This window comes from Opisthocomus hoazin, chromosome 25, assembly GCF_030867145.1.
Source record: "Opisthocomus hoazin isolate bOpiHoa1 chromosome 25, bOpiHoa1.hap1, whole genome shotgun sequence".
Taxonomy (NCBI): domain Eukaryota; kingdom Metazoa; phylum Chordata; class Aves; order Opisthocomiformes; family Opisthocomidae; genus Opisthocomus; species Opisthocomus hoazin.
In genome coordinates, this window is record NC_134438.1 from 10,146,760 (window position 1) to 10,168,720 (window position 21,961).

Below are 21,961 nucleotides of genomic sequence, written 5' to 3' on the forward strand. Positions count from 1 at the left end.
TAATGTGATTTTCTAGCATTGGCTCAGAGTTGATTTATTCCTGACATAAAACTAAACTTCACAATGATATGTACTTTTTTCATGCATTATTCTAGATGGCAGTGTAAATCAACTGAGAGCGCAGTCAGTAAAGTTGTTACTGCCATCTCTAAAAATCCCACACTACAGAAAAGAGTCGAAGAATTATTAATATTTCCTATATTCATATGTGCTGTGCTTCTTGGGAGGGCACACACGCAGAGGTTTTGAAAGTCAAAATAGAGCCATTGTATTGTTTAAAATAGTCCAAAACTCTGCTGATGGAGATTAAACCCTACTGCAATGATTTTTCTCCATGGGTTTGTGCCATCTAGAATTGATGGGGAGCATCACCTTCCCAGCCCCGGAGACGAGAGGGCTGGGGTGCCGGAGCGTCCCAGTGGGAGACCCTGTCCCAGTCCAGTCCCACTCCACCCTCCACAGAACTCCCAACATCATACAAAAGAAAAGGTTGGGGGTTTTTTAACACCATGAAGTCATTTGTTAGATTAAGGCAAACTGTATTTGCATTCCACCCAGGAACACTTCCACGGCAGACTGGGTGCTTGCGCGGAGCGCTGCTGCTGCCCGCCGTGCGTCGCTCCCGGCTGAACCGATTCCCGCCGGCGCTGCCAGGTACGGCTGCCGTGATCGCCAGCGCCGCGCGCACACCCACACCCACCGGCACCTCCCGCTCGTGGCAATCGACTCGCCGCGACGTGCTGCCTGGTTGCCATCACGGCGGAGCCATCTCCTCCTCCCCGCTGCCGTGAGCACCCAGCCGGGCTCTAATCCCCGCAGACGGCGGGAGCCGAGCCCGAGCAGCAGCGAACAGGAGTTGCTTTGTTTGTGCTGACTTGGGTAAGCAAAATATTATTTCCTTAATAGCCGTTTGCTTTTCCAGTCTGTTTGGTGCAGTGAAGCAGGTGGGATTCTGGCTAACCTGTCTTTTTTAAAAATGATTTTTATTTAGTACCAGGAAAACACTGGAGCAGACTCTGCGCAGACTGTCAGTCTCGTATCCTACACCACTGGCGTTATATTTAGCAATTTCATAGAAAGCTGCCTTCTGATATTTTACTTCAAAAGTATTTTAAGGAATCTGAAATATTTATAATGAAAAATGCGATTTTGCAAGTGTTCATCAAGGACCACTAAGTTAATGCACTGCTTTTGAATGGATGGAGCGGTGGGATGAACACAAAACCTTTGATGGGGATTTGTTTTTAATGGCGAGCTCATGTTTTCAGTTTCTTTTGTCCCTGAACACAGAGGCTGGCCTGGCAGTTACTTCATTCACATGCAGATTGCTTGTTTGGGTCTATTTTTAAAGCAGAGCCCTTTGACTTTGCATTCTCCTTTTTTTCTGTAAACTTCTTTCTAATTCTAAAGGCAAAATCACGAAAGCAGCCGAAAGCAGCATGTATCTTCCCCCTCCACATGTAACTTTGTCACAAGACTATTAATCATGTCTTACAACAATTTTGCTATGCAGTATATCCATTGAGGAGCAGCGTCTGTCTGCAGATGGATTTGTTACTGCGAGATATGAGAGCGGAACAAATTTCTTCAGGAAATATTTAAGCAAGGTCATAATAACACTCATTACATTCCAAGCAATGATGTGTCATTTGCTGGACCAGAGAGAGTGCAGCAGCAGTTACGTTTATTGACTTAGTCTGTAGAAAAGCCCAAAGGTTAGACATTAATATTGAACCTACTCACTACTTTTCACATGTACTCGTCAGATTGAAGTCCTGCATACTGCTTAATTTGTTGTGATGGGGTAGAGGGAGGCTAAACAAATTAAAGCAATGTTACGTACCTTGTTATCATCTTTACTTACACTAATTAATGAGCATTTCCATTTTATTGTGCAGTCTTAACACACTACTGTTCTTGCAGTGTCAAAAGGTAAACGGGCAAATGGGCAAACGCAGACCCCGCTCTAGATCAGGTGTCTAAAATAATGCATTTTGCCAGCGCGCAGTGGGTGTGCTCTCTCCCACTCCCTACCCGTGCGTCCCGCTGCGGTGGCTGGAAGGCTCGCCCACCGAGCCAGGGATGATGCCCGTGCGAACGGGGTGTCAGGAGGGATCTGGCAAACGGAGGGTGTCAGGGGCACGATGGGAGGGTGCAGACGGGCGCGTCGTATGGCCAGAAAATCTTCCAGTCCCAGCACAAACCTCTTCGCCCAACTTTTGTTATGTTTTCTATTCCTGGGGAAGGTAAAGCTTCTTCAACCAAGCGAGTAGATCCACTAAACCCTGTCTACCCATACGCTGCGTACCGGCACTGAGAAAGGTTGGGACATCGTCAGGCCAGGGCCTGAATAAACAGCAAAACCCAGACAACAAATACATCAAGCGCTGCATTCTCGCAAACTGCTGCGAAGAGCAACAAGTGGCTTAACCCGACTGAGAGCCACAGGCGAGTTCAGAGAGCCTGCACCAGGACAGCCACAGGTCCCATAGCCCCGTCATCACGGCTGGACCGAGGCCTCTGCGTCCTGCCCCAAGCCCCTTTGCAAATACTTCCCAGTGCATCAAAAGAGGAAAAAGCGTTGAGAATAATAAGATCTAACGTGAGGAAGGAGGAAGGTGGGCAAGTATTCATCACCTGAGCACATATGCAGTTTTACATTTCAGGCAGTTCAAACATTTCATTATTTTGCTCTCAAAATAGCAGCACTTACTCCCCTTCCTCGCAGAAAGGCGAGGGGAGGCAGGAAATGACTTGCTCGTGATGGCACAGAAAAACTGAGAAAGCAGGAAATCCAAGCCACGTGTAGGGAGTCAGAGCTGTTCCTCCAGCCCTCCCTCCCGACAGCAGCACAACCAAATGCCGGGCACAGGGAGTGACAGGAGGAGGAACCATCAGATGAACAGATGATTCACAGGAGACTAAAGAAAACACGATACTAACTTTCTTTAGAAGCTAAACCACTTGAAAAAGAAACTTGTTGAATTTGTAAGGAATAAAACATGAGAACACTAAGGGAATCGAGCTTAAATGAGCAAAACATTGGGCAAATTCGACACTTGAGCTCCAAGGGCCAAATTCACAGAAGCCAGTGTCCGTGGCTCCACCATCACCTCCACCCTGGGGCCGGCTGCTTGGTCCAGCCTCCCCAGGAGGGATTTCCCTGCACCCAGAGAGCTTCTGCCAACCGGGCTGCGCCTCAGCGTGGGGCTGCACCGGAACGGAGACCAGGGCACTGCTGGTCCCTGCAGCCAGGCCGACCTACTATTTCTTTTTTTTTTTCCTAACTTCATATTCTTTGTTTGATAGTAGGCTAGGAAAGAAACAGAGAGGTCATCTGAATTTTACCCGTCATTCAATGCCACAGTGGCATCATGCACTGATATTTATTTAAAGTGGATAAAACTCACCTTCCACCAGCAGCTGAATGTCCTCGCTGAAAATTCTGCATGTGACATTCCAGCTGTGTAGAGATTTGGGATGGGCGGATGACTCCGAATGAAAACTTCATTTTGGGGCTCAAAATATTGGCAGAAAGGTTTCTACTAATTGATCAGCATTTTAATGAGGAGCTTCTGATCCTCACTGATTCTAAACAGCAAGAGTTGGCTGATTTTTATAAGGATTTGTATTTCTAGGAGTTACACATGCACCAGAATCCAGAAGGTAAATAAAGGTCAAGTGCACCCTAGCCTTTGGTGATTTTATGGACTGAAGCCTTCAACTGTTTACAATTGAGTCAATTTTGTTTTCAATAATGTTAAATTAACCTTTAAAAAAATGTGTCAAGGAGCTCAAAACCCTGAAACTGTGCTAATTAAGGAGATAAACTAGATTCAGGTGGAATTCAATATCTAAGCTGTCTGTTATGAAACAAGATCTTTCAGATTTTTTCTCTGCTTTAGTAGTTCTGCCTTTTCCAAACACTTCTTTTTACGCAGAAGATTGTGCTTTGTCTTTTGAGGGCTCAGCTGTATCACAGAGGCTCTAGGGCAGCCGTTCTTGCTCTCGAGAAGTGCGATGCTCCACGTGCCAAGGGGATGCTCCACGTGCCAGGGGTGCTGCTGTCGGCACCAGAGCCCCTGCTGCCCGGGGATGTTTTCAGTATTTTGTATCCTGATAGTGTGGACAAGCCACATTTTTTCATGTTTTTTTTTCTAGTCTCAGGGCTTCTTTTTCACCTTCCAGCATAATTCCAGTTCTGTAACGTTAGACCTGATCTTCTTAAGAGTGCTTAGGTGTTTGTATAGTATTTCACACCTCCCAGACCTTGCACAAGCTCTAATTCTCCCACCACACCGCTGAGCTCCTCGAGGCTGACAGGGCTGCTTTCTGCATTGCCGCGGTGCTCCCAGCCTGTGCTCTAAAGAGCTTAGCGCTGGGGGGGAGCTGGGGGACTGGGACCCGACAAGGTCAAGCCGCCCGTGAGCGGCAGCGCGCGTTTCAGACGTGCGGATCAGCCGGGCGTCCCACGGCCGCGCTCACCGACGGAGCAGATTCCCTGCAGTCACACCCTCCGACGCCAGCAGCGCGCTCAGCCGCTGCCCCACGAGCTGGGGTGACCCCAGAAGCTGCGTCCCCTGTGCGCCGAGCCGGGGGCCGCTGGCTCACGTCCGCAGCTCGGAGCCACGCCGGCGGGGCAGGGCCCCCTTCGCCGTCCCACCAGCCAGCACCGCGGCCCTGCGAGAGAAAGGCACGGGGAAGGTTATGACTCAGAGCAAAAGCAATCTGTCGGTTCAGAAAAATTAAAGACAACAGCAGCGCAAACTGTCCAAGGCAGGTCAACAAAATGTTTTATATCAATTCCCCTCCCTGCAGGTCCGAGCTCTTTAAACTATTTATTATTTGAGTGATAAAGCAGCTCAGTTATAATCCATCTCCATCGCTTAGTTATACCTAACTTTTAATCCATTAAGTCATGGGTGCTTTAGTTAAAATTAGCAACTGTTGAGCAGGGTTTTTTTAACCACTAAATATGAAGCACAATATAAACATTTGTAATTGCCAACACGCGCTAAATGAGTGTACTGACAAGAGAGCATTACCATGTGGTCACCGGCTCCTGCCCCGCTGACCTGGTATTACGCTGCTCTGACGGCTGGAGCAGGACGGCACGGCAGGGACGTGGTCAGCACGAACTGTTGTGAGTAGCAAAAGCAGCCCAAAATTTCACGTGCTTGAAAAGTCTGAGTGCTCTGCCCACACAAACACCATCCACGGCACCCTGAGGGCAGGTAGCTCCGGGGCAGCTCTGTCCCTCGCGTCAACACCTACCACACCACTCACCTCTCCTCCTTTACCTCGCAGCGTTCTGTGCTTCCACTCTGGAGGAGATGGGTCGCAAGGAAGAGGACGACAGCAGCTCCTGGAAGAAACAGACGAGCAACATCCGGAAAACGTTCATTTTCATGGAGGCCCTGGGATCGTAAGTACCACAGCCGCTCTCCAGAGCGAGCTGCCTCGAGACACCGGCTTCCCAGCCCAGGGCAGCGACTCCCTCCCGCCTGGCACTGGCCAGCGTCACAGGGAAAGGTCCCCTTCCGAGCCAGGCCACGATGCTGAGGTGAGGCGTGGGTGCCCCCGCGCTGCTGCACCGTTGCTGCTGGTGCTCTGACTCATGGCTCGTGCTTGCCAAGCGGCACGGAAGCAGCTCCTTCCCTCCCAGCCCCCGGCTCCAGGTCAGCTCTGCGCTTTCCTCCCTTCCCTCTAAGCCTGCATGGCAACCGAGTTAAGTTTTTGCTGTTTTCCTGCTGACCACACTGGTCTGCTGCTGCTGCAAGGTCAAGCAAGGTCAAGGGATGGCTCCGAGAGAGGTTTTATAATAATAAGTCATATATTTAGCTCATAAACCCTGACTCAGTTGAGGGATGAAAGAAGAACAAGGATGTTCAAGCTGTATGATACCTCTCTGTGAGTTAACAGCTTAATTTGCCTATTCATGCAAATGAGACAAGAAAACATTTCCAAGGTGGTGGAGGAGGAATTGAATTACCTCCACCAGTGAGTTCTGTCACGGCCAGATTTTCTGAGACTTTAGAACCCACGGCAAAGCTCCCAAAAAACAGCTACTCCAGGGCTCGGTGACATTTTAAATCTAACTGGTCAGCCTCAGAAATTAGTTAAATTATCCAACAGCTTTCTCTAAAGGAAAGAGGTTAGAAAATCTTTGTTCTCTCCTAGCCAACTTGTTGATTCATCATTTTTTAATAAGGGGCATAATTATTATAAACTGTTTGGGACAGATATATAGAACAGATGCCCCAGCATCTGATTTGTAGGTTGTTCATTTCCTACTATTACATTAGTAGGAAAATTTAATATTAGAAATTGGGATTTTCTCCACACGCAACACTTCAGCTAGCTGAAGAATATAAATGAAGATCGGGGACCTAAAACTGCCTGGAAGCTTACTGTCACCTTCCCCCAGCGTCGACAACAGTTGGATTAGGGACCTGAGCAAGGACATCCCTGCCTATTCCCCGAGAGCCCTCAGGAACTTTCATTTCCACGAAACAGCCGTCAGAGCTCAAAAGGATAAAAGGAGAAAAATGTGTGAAACAAGGAAAAGGGCCCAACACCAACTGTTTTTCGGGCCAGAAGAGAGAAGACCATTGCGTACAGTTTACTGAGTGAAACAAAGGTTCGAATTCATCTGTTGGAATGCCTTCCCAAAAATCTATGGAGATTTTTTGCTGGTTGGTTGGGTTTTTTTGAGGTTTTTTGTTTGATTGTTTGTTTTAATAAAGGAATCCCTCATCCTTGCCTGGAAGCTCCTGGCAGAGCCCAGTTCCTCACAGCCCCACTGGTCTCACACATTATTCCAGCAGCACCCAGGGGCCCGCTGGAGGAGGAGGAAAGCTGAGCCGAGCAAGGCAGCTCTCCCCCCGCGTCACTGCCCGCTGCCGCTCGCTAACGAAGACACACGAGCAAGGCACCGCGCGCCAGATGGGCACGGCCCCGCGCTCAGCCCATCCATCTGCACAGGAGGCTGGATTTGTTGTTTAGTGGATTATAGGAGGTTTTCTGCCCTTTTTTACTGGGTTTGCTGCAACAGCATCCCAACCAGGAAGGTGCTCCCACTGCGCTCACCTGCCTCGCCCTGCCCTCCAGCTCCCCGCAGGGCTCGGCAGACTCGGTGGCAAGTTCTGTTTAACTGCCATCAATTAATCTGTTGCTCATTTGATGAGGATTATTGAGGACTGACCTGGCAAAGTATGCACTGTCACTATCCCGAGACACGTGTTCAGCTGCTGGAGACAAACCTTTAACAGGATTGCGAGCTTTAGGCGTGTTACAAATACCTGCTCATCGCTGCACTGGGCTGAACCCTCGTCGGGAATGTAGAAGACACTCCTTGTCGCTTCGTGACTAAGGGTACGCGGGTATCAGCAGCCTCTGCAGAAAGGAAAACACGTGAGAAGCTGGATGAAAATATTAACCGAGGCTATCCAGTTGTTCTGCACTTCAGATACACGGAACGTTGGTTGGTGTACCCAGACTGCAACATCACGGGGCTCTCCTCACTGCAATTCGGCTACCTCAGTCCTCAGGGCCACGCTGACCAGGGAAAGTGAAGGGCTGCTTTAAGACGATGTGGGCTTTCAGGAAACGGGATTTGTCTTAAGCAGGAATTTGGCCCCATTAGAGTGGAGGCCGCTGAGATCTTTCCAGGGTTCCTAACCCTGACGAGCACCCGAGCTGCAGGCTGCCCCGTCAGCGAGGCGGTTATCGACGCAGCCCCTCAGCCGGGCTTGCACTTAGCCCAGGAAAATCCCCCCAGTCCCAATGGATTCAAGCACAAAGGTTCCTCGAAAGGCAGCGAGCTGTGAGACCACGGACCGTGCCTGCTCCCTGCATGTGCCCAAAGCCGCGTTTGCCGTCTGCCTGCCCAGAGGCGGCTCTGAGCCCGGCACGGCTGGCAGCCACCCGCAATGGACTGTCTCTACAGATGCTCCTGAAGAATGCAATTTAATCTCATTGCAGGCATCTTTCTTGTCCACCACCTCAGCACAACTTCATAACAAGCTATGCAAAAATCACCTTTTCTCTACCAACAGCGAAATTTGTGTTGGTTTTTCTACATATTGTATAATCTTGCATTGAATATCCTAAGTTTGGGGCTGCTGGAGATGCAGTTCTAGCTTTACAATCAGCATCCACTTAGAGATAAATTACTGCCATATTGCTTTTTCTTGTTTTTCCCTCTTTCTCCCTGTAAGTATCCTTCCAGTTCGCAGCAGCAGCATCTACTGAAATACTTCTTCTCCTCCCTGCAGAGGTGCCTTTTCAGAAGTTTTCCTGGTGAAGCAAAGAAGCACTGGCAAGCTCTTTGCTCTGAAGTGCATTAAGAAGTCTCCTCTCACAAGGGATAGCAGCTTGGAGAATGAAATAGCAGTGTTGAAAAAGTGAGCATATATACACATTGTAATGTAACGTAGAACACACGTCCTTTCCCAAGATCTGTGGCTCTACAGTAAGAATAGCATAACGAAAGAAGTATTTCTTTTTAGAGAATATATAAATATTACTGTGAGAAGATTAGTAAAGTTTCTTAGAGTCTTCTCTCATTCCCCTGCTGGGTTTGTAACCCCACCAGCCGTACTGCCCCAGGTCTGTGGAAGGCAAGAGCTGAAGCAGAGCGGCAGGCGGTGAGAGGAGGCCAGAGGTAACGCTCTCGCAGCCCAAGTGACTCACCCGATGCAGAGCAGGCAGCTGCTTCAAAACAAGGGGCTGGTCCTCCGCCGCTGCTGCCCTGTGCTCCGGAGGGAGCTGGCAGCAGCATCGACGATCCTCCGCCACGCAGGGCGAGGGAGATGAGCCACAACACAGCCCAGTGAACTTCCACTGGGGATGAAAGCAAGGCGACCGTTGGGTTTGCCACTTGAAAAGCCACTTTGTCCTTGCCAGGTTTGTTTCTGACCCACGTTTATCTCTGCAGAATAAAGCACGAAAACATCGTGACTTTAGAAGATATTTACGAGAGCACCACCCACTTCTACCTGGTCATGCAGCTGTAAGTACCGGCAGAGCCGTTGCTCTGGGGGCCGCAGAGGAAGACGAGTGGCAGGGCCGGGGTGACGCGCCGTGTTTCCACACCCGCACCCCGGGGCCTCACGTGTAAAAGCTGCGTGCGCAGGAGCCGCTCAAACACCCCTCGCCGACGAGGCGAGAGCCGCGTGGTTTGAGCTAGCCTGGATGCTCCTCATGCTGTCTTGGCCCATGCTCGTTTTAGCAGCAAGTTTCTAAACCAAGATTAGGATCTATTTATGCAAATTAATTCATCACAGTTTAGAAGGGCAGAGACAGAAGCATTTCTAATTAAAGCTGTGCCACGCAGGGTTTCTAGAGATGCAAATGGGCAACATGTCAGCTGCAGAGGAAGCAGCTCGCTGTGGGCATCAGCTCTGAGCACCCGGCTGCTACCGCTAACTTGCAAATTTAGCTAAAGGAAGCAATCACATAAAAACCCGTACCTGCTTGCGTAGCAGAGCCTGGAGGCAGTCCTGCCCGCGGTGCTGGGTGCCTGCGGCTCAGACCTGCCCGGAGTTGCACCGTAACCTTACCCAGGTTCCCTCGCTGTACCAGTAATGCTGACTGGCACCCTGAGATCGCACTCAAGAGCGTCCATCAGCCTCTCGGCCAAACACATACTGCTGCCCAAGGAAGGGTTCTGCTGTAGGTGGAGTCTGAAAGGGGACAGAAAGTTGGCTTACCTTGGACACTAAAGCATGATCAACTTTTTAAAATTTCCTTTTCAGTCTTTTTCTTTCTGAACTGCCATTTCCACAGGGTATCTGGAGGTGAGCTATTTGACCGAATTTTGGAACGAGGAGTTTACACTGAGAAAGATGCGAGTGTGGTGATCCACCAGGTCCTGACAGCAGTGAAGTACCTCCATGAGAACGGAATAGTTCACCGCGACCTGAAGGTGAGACCCGGCCCGCAGCACCAGCGCCTCGGGGAGCTGGCGTCCCTGCAGGCTTTACCCACTCTGCCCATGGCTTTCTGCTCTTTCTTTCCATGTTTCTACCACAAATTTCAACCTCTGACTACTCCGTGTTCACAGCCGGAAAACCTTCTTTACCTTACTCCTGAAGAGAACTCCAAAATCATGATCACAGACTTCGGCTTGTCTAAAATGGAACAGAATGGCATCATGTCCACCGCCTGCGGGACGCCGGGATATGTTGGTAAGCCGAGGATCAGGAATGGGCTTGTGCTGGTGGGACCGTCTGGAGAAAAGGTTGTGCACGTACAGTACGTTGCCTAGCAGAAAGGAAAAAATACATAATTACATTAACAACAACATGCTACTCACAGATGCACCGCGTGGACCACATAAAGACTGGATTACAGATGAGCATAAAGACTTCAAAATCCCAGAATGTTTAAAAGCGCAAAGAGAAGGGTAGTTTTAAGAGCAATGTATTTCAGCATTAGTCATGTATTTACTGAAAAGTCACAATGATAATTTAACACAATGGGGTTTTGTTTAATGTCTGCCAGACTGCACTGGCTTGATCCACAGCTCACTAGCTAAAGCCTCAGGATGCAGGCAGAAATTGTTCCTGATTCTTTCTATGCAACGGCACAAAATAGGTACAAAAGTCACACACCAATCCAACTGGTAAATGGGGCTGTCACTGGCCGACTGGCCTGCACTGACACCTCGGAGGACAAGTGTATAAGAACGACTGCTTTTCCCAGTATTGAGTCATTTATTATTGCTTCGAATTTTCATTTGGTTTTGCTGTTCTGCAGCCCCTGAAGTCCTGGCCCAGAAACCATACAGCAAAGCCGTAGACTGCTGGTCCATCGGAGTCATCACCTATATCCTGTGAGTAAGAGCAAACAGCATCCCACTTCTTCCTCTGTGAGTTTCCCAGCCCCTCCATCGCTTCGTACAGCTCTGCAGAGCGGCGGTGCAAGCGGAGGCGATCCCGGACCTCCCATTTTGCTGTGGGAACACGGCAGCGGGGTATTCCTCCTTTGCACAGACTCACTACACCATAGAAATGAAAGGGATGTGAGGAATCAAGAACCAGAGCGGAGATGAAAGGAATCACATTTTCTCTATTGTGTGCCTCATCCTATGCTTTGTTTTTTTCCCCGTTGCCTACAAATATCATACAATCTTCCTGAGTACTTCTTGTTTCATTTCCTCCCACACCATGCAGCTATGTACCAGCTGTGGCTTTGTCCTTGCACTGCTGCAGTGAAGTTTTTAACTCTTTTCTGCAGCTTTGCCGATACACTTAGATGCGAGGGACAGAGGGATGAACAGAGCAGCCTCCTCTCTTACTCCCTTGTGCTGCCCGGGCTGCGGAGGGGCCTGTGCAGACGTGGAAGGAGCCGCTGAAGGGCCTCTGGCTTTCTGCTCTCTTCCAGGCTGTGCGGGTATCCTCCTTTCTACGAAGAGACCGAATCCAAACTGTTTGAAAAGATTAAGGAAGGCTACTACGAGTTTGAGTCTCCGTTTTGGGACGATATCTCGGAGTCAGGTAAAGCTCTGGCGCTGGGAAGCACCGCGCCCACTCCCACAAGTGCAACGCAGATCCCTGCGACCCACGGGCACGGACCTGCACCGGGCGAGCCCCCACGCACCCCCGGACGCCCCGCGCTTGCCTCGGTGGGGTCGGGAAGGGGCGAAGCGCCGAACGGAGTCACCCAGGCAGCAGCAAAGCCCCAGGCGTGGGAACTGACCGCGGATACTCCCAGCACCGCAGCAGCAGGGGGGATGACGCCAGAGCCGAGCTGTGGGTACTGGGCATCCTGCCTGCGAGGCAGCATCCTCAGCTGGAGCCTCTGTTAACGTAACCCTGACTTCCACAAACGATCTGTGAGCTCAGAGCGGGCTTAGGTTTCCCTTGGAAGCAGGGGAACTCCAGGGTTTCTTCCCCTTGTTTTTCTGTTTTTTTTTCTTTTTTCTTTCCCCCTTTGCTTTTCTTCCCATCAGGTCACATTTCCTTACCGCGACGCAGCGAGCCGTGCAGACCCCACTGCACCCTTCCGCCAGACTGACGTGCTTGGGGAGCTCGCCTGCACAGAGTTTACTGAAACCAGCAGCTTAGCAGCATATTTTGAACATCAATCTTTTATACATACAAACAAAGCTAGCAGGAGGTTTGTTAGGACTTCATAACAAACACTGCAATCCTCTTTACAAAAAAAGAAAAGAAAAAAAAATAGGAAAGATGTAATTGCTCTTTAGGGCAACTTCTAAATCTGCTCTGTTTGTACTTCCTTATGTTTTCTAGAGTTATTTTTTAGCTGACTAATTCAACTCAAATTCACGTAATCAAAGTGTGAAGTTTGGTACATCCCCAATTATTTTTTCATCTGGAGGCCTTGGCTACAGGCATCTCCCTTTGACGGGGTAACGAAGCGGTACGAACACCCCCTTCTCAGGGCTGACCTTGGCGAGGTTTATCTACTAGCGTTGGCCATATCCCATTAGGATCGTGTCTTAGAACAAGGAGAAAATAACCTTTTCTCTCTGGTTCTCCCCTCCCAAACAGCCAAGGATTTCATCAGGCATTTACTGGAGAAAGACCCGAGCACGCGGTTTACCTGTGAGGAAGCCCTGCGGCACCCGTGGTGAGTGGCTGGGCCGTGGCTGGTGGCCATGGGGCTCCGCCAGCCTCCGCGTCGCGCTCCACGTGCTCGGTGGGAGCTGAGAACGGGGGGGTCCCTCCAGCCCCCATTATTAACGTCACCGTCTGCCTCCGCGTGGCCCTGGGCGTTTCTTTCTCGTGTGTGAAGAAAGAAAATGATGAATAATTAAAGATGCAATTTGTGCATATTTGCCTCCGTAAACAGAGGCAAAGAAGAAATCCCATCCTGAGCTTTCCCAGGCTTTGAAGTGTGTGTTTGTGTTACATTTTGTTGCTGTTTTTCCTTTGGGTTTAATTATTGCTGATTGAACGTACAAAGCAGTTAGTTGCCTCCAGAATGTGGAATGCCTTACAAATGCCATCTGCCTACGAGCCCATTTTCTTCTCTCCCCATCTGCAGGATTAATGGAAATACAGCCCTTCACCGTGACATATACCCATCTGTCAGCGCTCAGATTCAGAAAAACTTTGCAAAGAGCAAATGGAGGGTAAGTCGTTTGCTGGTGGGAGCCCAGAGCCATTTCACTAACAAATGCCAGTTGCTGCCATCGAGCAATACGCAAGGCTTCAGCTGTGTGGGTAAGCACCCAAAAGCGGAGATCTCCAAAGGCTGCCTGAAAACTGTCTGCAGTTACTGTTTATAGTACGTTTGGACCAATATTCCCTGCTGCAATGCTTACTGGTGGAGTTACCACAAACATTGCTCTATAGTGGTCACACCAAGAAAGTAAAGGGGAGGGGGAAAGGACTATTGCTTTTGTACCGAGAGAGTGAAGTTGGTGCTCGATCAGCAGATCTTTTGTGGAGCTTAATCCAGCTTTTCCTGCTTTCAGCCTTGAAGATAAATCGGTACTTCATTTATAGCAAGAGCTTTTGTAAGAATTTAGGTGGAGAGAGGAATGCCATAGAAACCATGTGTACAATAGCATTTTAAATACTGTTGTATTTTAAATACCTTTTAAAAATACTATTGTCTTTTAAATACTTACATTCAAAATTCAGCTCTGGTCTCCATTTCACACTGTGGGGTAACTTACAGCCATTCCCCTCGATTTCCTCATGTAGAAGTGGTTGTAATCTTCAAAAGCATCCGCCGCTTGCGCTCAGCAGAAACCGCGGTGTTTATGCCAGGAACGAGCACGTCCCACTTTCCGGCATTGTGCAAACAGGCAGTGCCACCCAGCAGAGCCGTCACCCAAGGGGGATAGCCCCTTCGCCCCACAGCACCCACCCAGCCTGGCATCACCAGGTCCTCACCGCGGGGTTTTTATCTTCTTCCCCAGCAAGCCTTCAACGCCGCAGCCGTGGTGCACCACATGAGGAAGCTCCACATGAACGGCCACGCGGCGGCTGAAAGCACCCTCCCCGTTCTACAAGTCTCGGAGGCGTCCAGACCCAACACGCCCATGGTGGCCACCCAGCCAGTGATGCCAAACCAAGATAAGCTCCCACTGGTGCCCACGCGGGGCTGCCCAAATCCTCCCGCTCAGCTGGAGCACAACGCAGGAACGAGAGAGGGAAAGCCGCAACGCTGCTCCGAGAATGGATCACTGCCTGTAGGCAGCAGCCTGGTCCTGCCGGATAACCACAGCCCGCCAACCAGAACTTCTTGTGGCTGCAGTCCAGCCTGCGTGGGGCACGAGAAAACAAAGACGTCCTTCTGCTCCGAGACAGTGCTTCTTAAAAAGTCTGCAAAATCCCAGTAAGTATCCAAGCTGTTAGCCATAACTTCCAATGAAGTGTATGGGAATAACAATCTGTGGAAGGAGGTGCCTGGCATACAAGTTGCCAGTTCCAGGCAGAGGTAGAAAGGAGGGAGGAATAAGGACAGAAGCAGACATTTTGACTCACTAGATAGTGGTGCCCAGCCACATGTCTTCCACGCTTGTCGGAGCATCAGGGGAGGCAGAGTGCCCAGGCTGCACAGCAGAGCTTGCAGGACTCAGCTGCCGCTCCCCATTGACTTGAGCACGTTTGCTCTCCAGAAACTGAACGTGCCTGGGGTCGGAGCTGCTGACGCCAACTGCTCAGCTGGAGCTGGCTGACCGGGCCCTGCCTTTGCTGCAGTGTTGACTCATGCCCAGCTCTGCTTTGCTTTCAGCAGCTGATGTTCTTTATATTAAAACACAACTTCGTCTGCAGAATGATTGTAAATACTGCTGTTTCTCTTTTTTCTTCTTTCTCTTCTGATTCTTCCATTTCCAACCAGTCACTTCAAATCAGAAGTTCTTGTTCCAATGAAAACCAGTAAACACTCGTCTCACTGTGGCACTGGGCAAACTGGAGTTTGTTTGATCATGTGATGAGGAGGCAGCCAGCGGGCTCCCCCACATCGCCAGCGGTAAGTGCTCTGCAATCCAATCACCAGCTGCTTTTAATTAATCCCATTATGGTGTGAAAAAGGGAAAGGCACAAATAGCAAAGTGATTGTACACGAAATTGACTCAGATTTTTTGCAACAGAAAAAGCCTTAACTAAACCATGTTTCAAGGAAGAAATCATCTTTCAGCTTCCATTACGGCCAGTCCAGTGACTCTGAATCCAGCTTTCACAATCACAACAGGGTTGCCCAAGGAGCACGTGAAAGGAAGCCACGCATGGGCCCATCATATCAAACTCTACAATTACTCAAAGCTGCTCACTGGGAATCACACTGGAGCCAAACAGCTTCATCAGCTGGGATTAGGGCTTTTCACCCGGATCTCAGCCGTGACCACGAGCAAAGGGCTGGCAAGGGGCTGCTGGTCCATGGCCAAGCGTAGACAGGACATCCCCGCAGCCTGAAGGGCCAGTCCCTTTCCCAGGTTCAGTCCAGGCAGGTCAGTTTAAGTTGTTTTGTTACCAGAGAGGAGAGCATGGAGATGTTCATTTTGTAGGCAAGCAGAGTACAATCACAAAAGTTTCATCCTGTTTGACCATAGCTTGGATTAATTATGGACCAGCTAAATTGTTATCGTTTGCACCACATTATATATGAGCAGTAAGAAGTATTGCTATTAGATCCTGCAATAAAGAATGTTCCTCACAGGGGAGCGTACGCTAGCGTAGTTCTCCACAAAAGCTACATAAAGTGAGCTACATCCTATCATCTCTTATGGCACCCTCTCCTGATGAGATTGTATGAACCGAACTGTAATATACAAAGGATTAATAGAAGAGACAAATGCAAGTAAGATCTATAGGCTCCAAAAAGGTCCATTCCAACAATCAGTCATGTAATAACCCTTTATAAATAAGGCACACAAAGGGATCTAAGCTGTTCCTAAGCCCCATGCTACTGCTTATTAACAGAGCACATGTTGAAGGTAGCAGTCTAGTGAAACAAAGTTCAATCCTCAATTGAAACTCTCTCTCTTGCAGAAACAGAAGGGCTGTTTTACTCTTTTCTGCACTTCAAAGCCAGACATCAACAGTGCAAGCAAGAAAGGAGGCTGTGTCCCGCCGGGAGCAGGCGGGCAGCAGCGTCTCGGCGAGCTGCGACCCACTGGTGACAAGTGGCACGTTAGTCCCAGGAATCCATCAATGCAGTGACCTCGGGGTGTTTCTGGATCGTTAACGCTGGGAGAAGGCAAGGGAAAGTCTGAGGCTACTGCTAGCATATTCAGTGTACATTATCCATATGACATCGCTCAATGCTCTAAGCTTTTCTTTTCTGTATATTGTTTAGTTGTCCAATGCATAAGTGCACTGCACAACGTAAATCCTATAAACCAAAGCCATGCAGAGTTTTACTCGGTGGCAGCTCAGCTATTTTTACAATCTTCACCCTATCCACGCCTCGGGTTTTGGTTAGTCCCAGGCTTTGGCACTCTGAAGTTCAGCACCAACAAGCTGCCCAGGCTGCGCAGTTCTCACTTCAGCTACAAAAGGAGAGACGACCTGCTAGCAACCTTCATATGTCTGATAATAATCACAGCAAGGTCTAAGTTCCCTGCTTCCAAGTCTGTAATTGCACAATAAATACTTGCTTAATAAAGCTGAGTTTTGTTTTATAAAGTGCCTGTTGGTTATTCATAGAAATTTGATGTGGAAACGATCTATTAAGTCCCTCCTAAAGCATTCCCCGTGCATCCGCAGACCCGCTCCCTCCGGTATTTTGCTGGCAAAGCATTACATGGTAAATAAGCAGATTGTGGCAGAAAGTCAAACGAGACTTTTGACTTCACCTTTGAGTACGAGATCGCAGTTCTCTTATTTCTATAAATACAGGTATGTCGTATAGATATGATGGAGATAAAATTCTCCATTTCTGTGATGTGGTTCTTTGAAGAAAGATCTAGGAGGGAAGTACTGAAGCCATGGCAAGTTTTAAGGATTAACTACAGCATAAAGTTTTAAAAGGCCCCACATGAGGGTTTTAATTTGAACAGTGAAATTCAGCTAAAAGAAGAAAAAGAAATAATGTCTTGGTCCATAAACCTCTCTTCAAATAACAGCTTTGGGGATGGTTTTATTTGCAATGGAAGATTGCTGCCTCTCCTCCCCTGTCCTCCAGCTACCAGGCAGCTTCAGCCAGTCCACCCAAGGTCAGCCTGCTCGAGGGGGCTGCTCCTTTGGCTCAGTGCAGCTATTTTCCAGAGGTACGGAAACTCAGTTTGCTAAAAGTAGAGACATTGGGCACAGGAGGACTCCAGACGGAAAATCGGAATAAACCCACAAGTCACGTTTGCAGAGGAGGAAGGCAACGCCGCCGGAGCGCGGGCAGCTTGCTCAGGAGCAGCTCTCGTAGTAAGCGACTCGCTTGTTGATGGCGTCCCGGATCCTCCCCACCTGCTCCTCCAGGCCTGACAGCCTGGCCGACTTGGACATCAAAGCCCTGTTGCTTTCCTGAATTTCCATCTCTAAAGCTGAGGAGAGAGGGCAGGAAAGGGTTACACGACGCTCACACAGGAGGAAGGCATCATGGCCATTACCCTCCCCGGCAGGCTGGGCCGAGCCTCCACCTCCCGCAACAAATATTGCATCCTCCTCCTGCGTCCCCCCTTCTCCCCCTCAACAAACCCCAACACAACTGCTCCAAGCAAAGCCATTAGTTTAAATACTTAAAAACGGAGGTGAGCATGTGGAGGAAAATGGGGGCACATCGGCATCGCAGGCAGCGGGTCCCTTCCATGGCACCACACGCACCCTTACAGACCAAATTTACTGGCACAGCACCTGCAGACGCAGCCCAAACCCACACTGTTTCACCACAAAAAAATACGTTGTCTTCCTCATAGTTTCTTTCCCTCACCCCTCAAAAGCCCTTCCCCCAGCGTGCGAGATCATTGCATCGAGTTCACAGAGTCTTACTTTCCATTCTGAGCATCATGGCCAAGGTTTCCTCAAACAGAGCCTGTGCCTCCAGGTCTATGCTTTGCACCCTGCTGCCCTGCTCGCCCAGAGCCGGGCTCTGCTCCATCCTGCTCTTCAGCTCAGCGTACATTTGTTTCACTTGTTTGAAAGCCTGGGGAAAAGCAAATAAGCAGTGTAGGTAGGATCAAGCAAATAGACTGGGGAAAGGGAATTTTCCAATGCTGACATCATTTTAAACATTAAATGGATACTGCACTAGAGCTTTGCCACGATGCTGTTATGCAAACGTGTAACAGTTTGCGATGCACTCACAAAGCTGCTGGCAGAGCTGTACGGGCTGCTCTGCCTCAGGCGGGAGGTACGGCAGAGAGAAGTTTCCAGCAAAAAGCATTAGGATTGAGAAAGCCCTTGGAAAAATTCAGTAGTGGGACACCGCATCAGATTAACAAGAAGTGACACGGCAGCACACAAGCCATGGCCTGAATAGAAAACATCCAGACACGAGCCAGGACACAGCTGGCTTCGCTGTCTAACAACGGTGAGGATGCGCTGCGCAGCTGTGACCGCCCCGGCCGGAGCCCGGTACCTGCTGCGCGCTCCTGGCCTGCTCGCCCGCCTCGCCAGCCGTCTGCCGCGCGTCGCTGGCCCGCAGCCGGTTCTGGTCCGCGCCGCGCTGCAGCTGCGAGAGCCGCTCCACCAGCCCGTCCAGCTGGCCCACAAGGGTCTGCATGTTCTTCTCAGCTGGACCAAGAACGGCCTCGATCTAAAAGCAGAGCGCTCCACATTAAGAAGGAAATCACATCCGAAGCCCGCTCCTAAGGTCTCTTTCCTCTGTGCAGGACCCAGCTACCCTGCCCGACGGACATCCCGCAGAAGCGGGGTTTCAGCAGGGAGCAGGGACTGCTCCCTGCACAGCTGAGCACGGCAGCCCCGGGCTTGTCTCAGGGGGCCCCAGGAAGGACCACGACTGGAGTTTGGAGAAGCACACAAGTGAGGCACAGCAGGAAGAAGAGATTTTCACAGCAAAAGCTTCACCGTGTCCCATTTCCCAGCTGCGCTGGTGCAGGACTCTACCAAGCAGGGAGGCTCAAAGGAGAGGTGAGCAGGGCACGGCATCGTTATTGGGAAGCCACTGCACATCACTCACTTCATCGACGCGCTCCTGGATGAAGCGAAGGGAAGAGCCAGAGCCCCTGATAGCCCCCCGGGCCTCCAGCAGCACCGTGTTTGCTCGCCGCAGATTCCCGACCACCTCTTCCACATTGCCCTCCACGGCATTCGCCCGGTTCCTGAGGAAATGTGGGAAACGGCCAGGAGTGAGTGTACGTAGCTGTGTGGACTGGAAGTCAGGGTTGCAGAGGCAAAATAAGGAAGCTTGAGAAGCAAGACAGGACTGTTACTGAGAAGGCTGCAGTCTCCCTCCCCCAGAAGCCACAAATCCACCCGTCTGGACCCACCAGACCCCAGCAGGCTTCCTTTCGAGAGAAGTGTTACTTCTTCCATTTCATACCCTCAGGCAGAGGGGACAAACTGAGCAGGGGAGAGAAAAGCCTTCCTTTAAACTAGTTAGAAACATATATTTTGTAAATGGTGCAAGAAAAAGTATTGGAGGGAAAGCAACAATGAGCTGAACCAGTTTCAGTGAACACTTTTCTGCTGGCAGTGGGACTGTTTGGACTGGGCGACAGAGCTCCCTGTAGAAAGCCGGACTCCCTCGTCTCATCACTTCCAGCGGGTTAAGCAGGTGTCAGACACTATCAAGGCGTTTACATTCTTATCCCGCTAACCTTCTCGCTGGGATATTGCTGCAAGTCAACATGTGACAAAGTAGATGCTCCAAATTTGCAAGGACACTCTGTAATTACTTTTTAAGGGACCACGAGATAATCCTCCCAACTTTCACCCACAAAACAAATAGTCCATTTAATCTCCTCATGCTCTCTTGTGCAATTAGGATGTAGGTCATCAATATCAAGTAATACCAGGGCAACCCTGTCATCTCCCATCACAGGGGCTCAAGAGATAGAGAAAAGCCTCCATTACTTTTGGTAAAGACCTTCTTGTTCCAGTATCTGTAACAAGATCTATTCTTGGCAGCCACGTTTCTTATTTCTACTGGGGCGCCAGGGAGGTGTCTGCAGAGGTTGCAGACTCGTTCTTTTAGGCACTATACGGACACAGAAGATCCTGGGCTAAAACTTCAGCTTGTGCAAGCCGGTACATCTGCAGCAGAGTGAGATCCAGCCCAGCTGGGAACCACCACACTCACGCCGGCTGAGCGACCCTCGGCTGCCGACAGCCCTTGAGCCCCAACCGACCTGGCTCGTTCTGCCTCCAGCTGAAGCTGCTTGGCCTTAGCGATGTCCTCAGCCGTCTGGGCAAGTATGCTCTCCGGGCACTGCAGCTTAGCCGCCAAATTTTGGATCTCGGTCATTTTTCTCAGGACTGCGGCAGCATCCGTGGGGAGACGCAGGGCGAGCACAGACTCACTGATTTCCTGGACAGTGGCAGGGTCCGTGTCCTTGTCTACAGAGTGAACAGACAGACGGCCTCAGAAACGAGAGAGGCGAAAGCCGGGAGTGCAAGGGAGGGTGAGGGCAGGCATCCAGCCATGCACGCTCTCACGCACACAGGCTCTTCATTTCAGACAGCTGCCAGGATCTCCCCTGAATTTAATGTACTTATCATTCACATCAGGACAACTTTCAGGAAAGGACTGAAATCTTTAATTTGGTGACGAGAACACCATGATTAAGCCCAGAGCAGAGTCAGGTGGACCTCACTGAGCAGATGAGGGTGTGTTTCAAGACAAGCCTTTTTTTATTTAATAAATAAAAGCTAGTAAAACTGAGGAATTAGAGGCAGGCAAAGCACAAGGGACATTAGCCCAGCGATTAGCTCAGAAATATCTTCACTCATCATTAACACCAGGCAGCACCAAATGACCTGATTTTCTTATTCAGCTAATGCTCATGAGGCTCATTATGTTATTACAATCTGTCTGAGAACAATAAGTCATCCCATTGGTTTATGGGACAACGAGGAATTCTCGTCTGATTAATAGTCTGCTCCAGAGCAGATTTGTCTGTTTATCTCCGGTCAGCGAGTGTTGCCGGTAAACTTTTCTGCATCGGGTCAATGCCGGCTGCCAGTCCTCAGAGAGCACCAGCCACAGGGATGGGTTTGTCCTCCAGCCCCGGCGATGGCACAAGGCTCTGTGGCAGAGCACGACCCAAAGCGAGCTGTTGTCCATGCCACAGACAGAAGACGGCCTCCTCCAGAGCTTTTCACTTGCGTTAATTCAGTTCATTGTTTAAGAAGTAATATATGAGAGCAGTTCCTGGGGGGATGCTGGAGACCCCTCCACAAAGCCCTGTGCACAGAAGGTCAAGGCCACGCGGTACCTCCTGCCCCATAGACCTCACAGACAGTCCCCAAAGGTCTCTGTAAGGAAGCAGGCAGGGTCTGCCCTGGTGACATCTCAGGGAAGCTGACACAGATGAACCAGCCAGGATCAATCTGGGTCCATCTGAACAGCGTGGTCAAGCTGAGCGAGTCAGCTGGCCAAACTGTAACTCCTGACAAAATCACGGACTTCTGTACTGCTGAAATCTCGTCTCTGTTTTCCAGAAAGCATTGCCCAAGCCTGCCTTGCTGTCTCAGAGGATGTGTGTTACCTTTGCTACATAAATACCCACAGGCAGATAAGCGGGATATCCGAGAGCTTAACTAGGGCGAGCTATTCCTCTGCCTGCCTGGCACTGTACTCTCATACACATCACTGTAAAAATTAGCTTTTCTGCACACAAGCCAACCTGCACAGACATACTTTACAGCCTGCAGGCTGCTACCTGACAAGAAGTTTCGGACTTGCTGGATGAACTGCTGGATGCGCCGGACGTCTCCTTCTATCTGGGTCCGCGTTATGCTCATCTGGTCCATAAGCTGCCGAGTATTGCTCTGAATCTGATTCGCAGACATCTCCGCCATTTTAATCTGCAAATAACGATATCTTGATGGAGCCATTTCTCCTTGACCTGGAATCCCAGCAG

General features: G+C 49.9%; 2 protein-coding genes across 4 annotated transcripts in view; one reads left to right on the top strand and one right to left on the bottom strand.

The window, feature by feature from the left end:
- The first annotated feature begins 585 nt into the window (after positions 1-585).
- Positions 586-14,955, top strand: CAMK1G (calcium/calmodulin dependent protein kinase IG). The gene is made up of 12 exons (XM_075442862.1): positions 586-879; positions 5,308-5,425; positions 8,277-8,405; positions 8,939-9,013; positions 9,790-9,928; positions 10,067-10,190; positions 10,762-10,837; positions 11,389-11,501; positions 12,519-12,597; positions 13,015-13,102; positions 13,898-14,316; positions 14,824-14,955. Exons 2-12 carry the CDS (start codon positions 5,334-5,336, stop codon positions 14,915-14,917), a joined length of 1,428 nt encoding a protein of 475 aa, XP_075298977.1. The 5' UTR covers positions 586-879; positions 5,308-5,333; the 3' UTR covers positions 14,918-14,955.
- A 714-nt stretch (positions 14,956-15,669) lies between these two features.
- The window catches only part of LAMB3 (laminin subunit beta 3), a 34,492-nt gene continuing 28,200 nt past the window's right edge, over positions 15,670-21,961 (bottom strand). For all 3 annotated transcript variants that reach the window (XM_075442860.1, XM_075442859.1, XM_075442861.1), the window contains 6 exons: positions 21,761-21,905; positions 20,228-20,435; positions 19,057-19,198; positions 18,496-18,672; positions 17,907-18,060; positions 15,670-17,461 (listed from right to left, as the gene is read on the bottom strand). In XM_075442860.1, the coding sequence (XP_075298975.1) occupies positions 17,325-17,461; positions 17,907-18,060; positions 18,496-18,672; positions 19,057-19,198; positions 20,228-20,435; positions 21,761-21,905 (963 nt within the window). In that variant the 3' untranslated portion in view covers positions 15,670-17,324. The remainder of the gene's footprint in view (positions 17,462-17,906; positions 18,061-18,495; positions 18,673-19,056; positions 19,199-20,227; positions 20,436-21,760; positions 21,906-21,961) is intronic.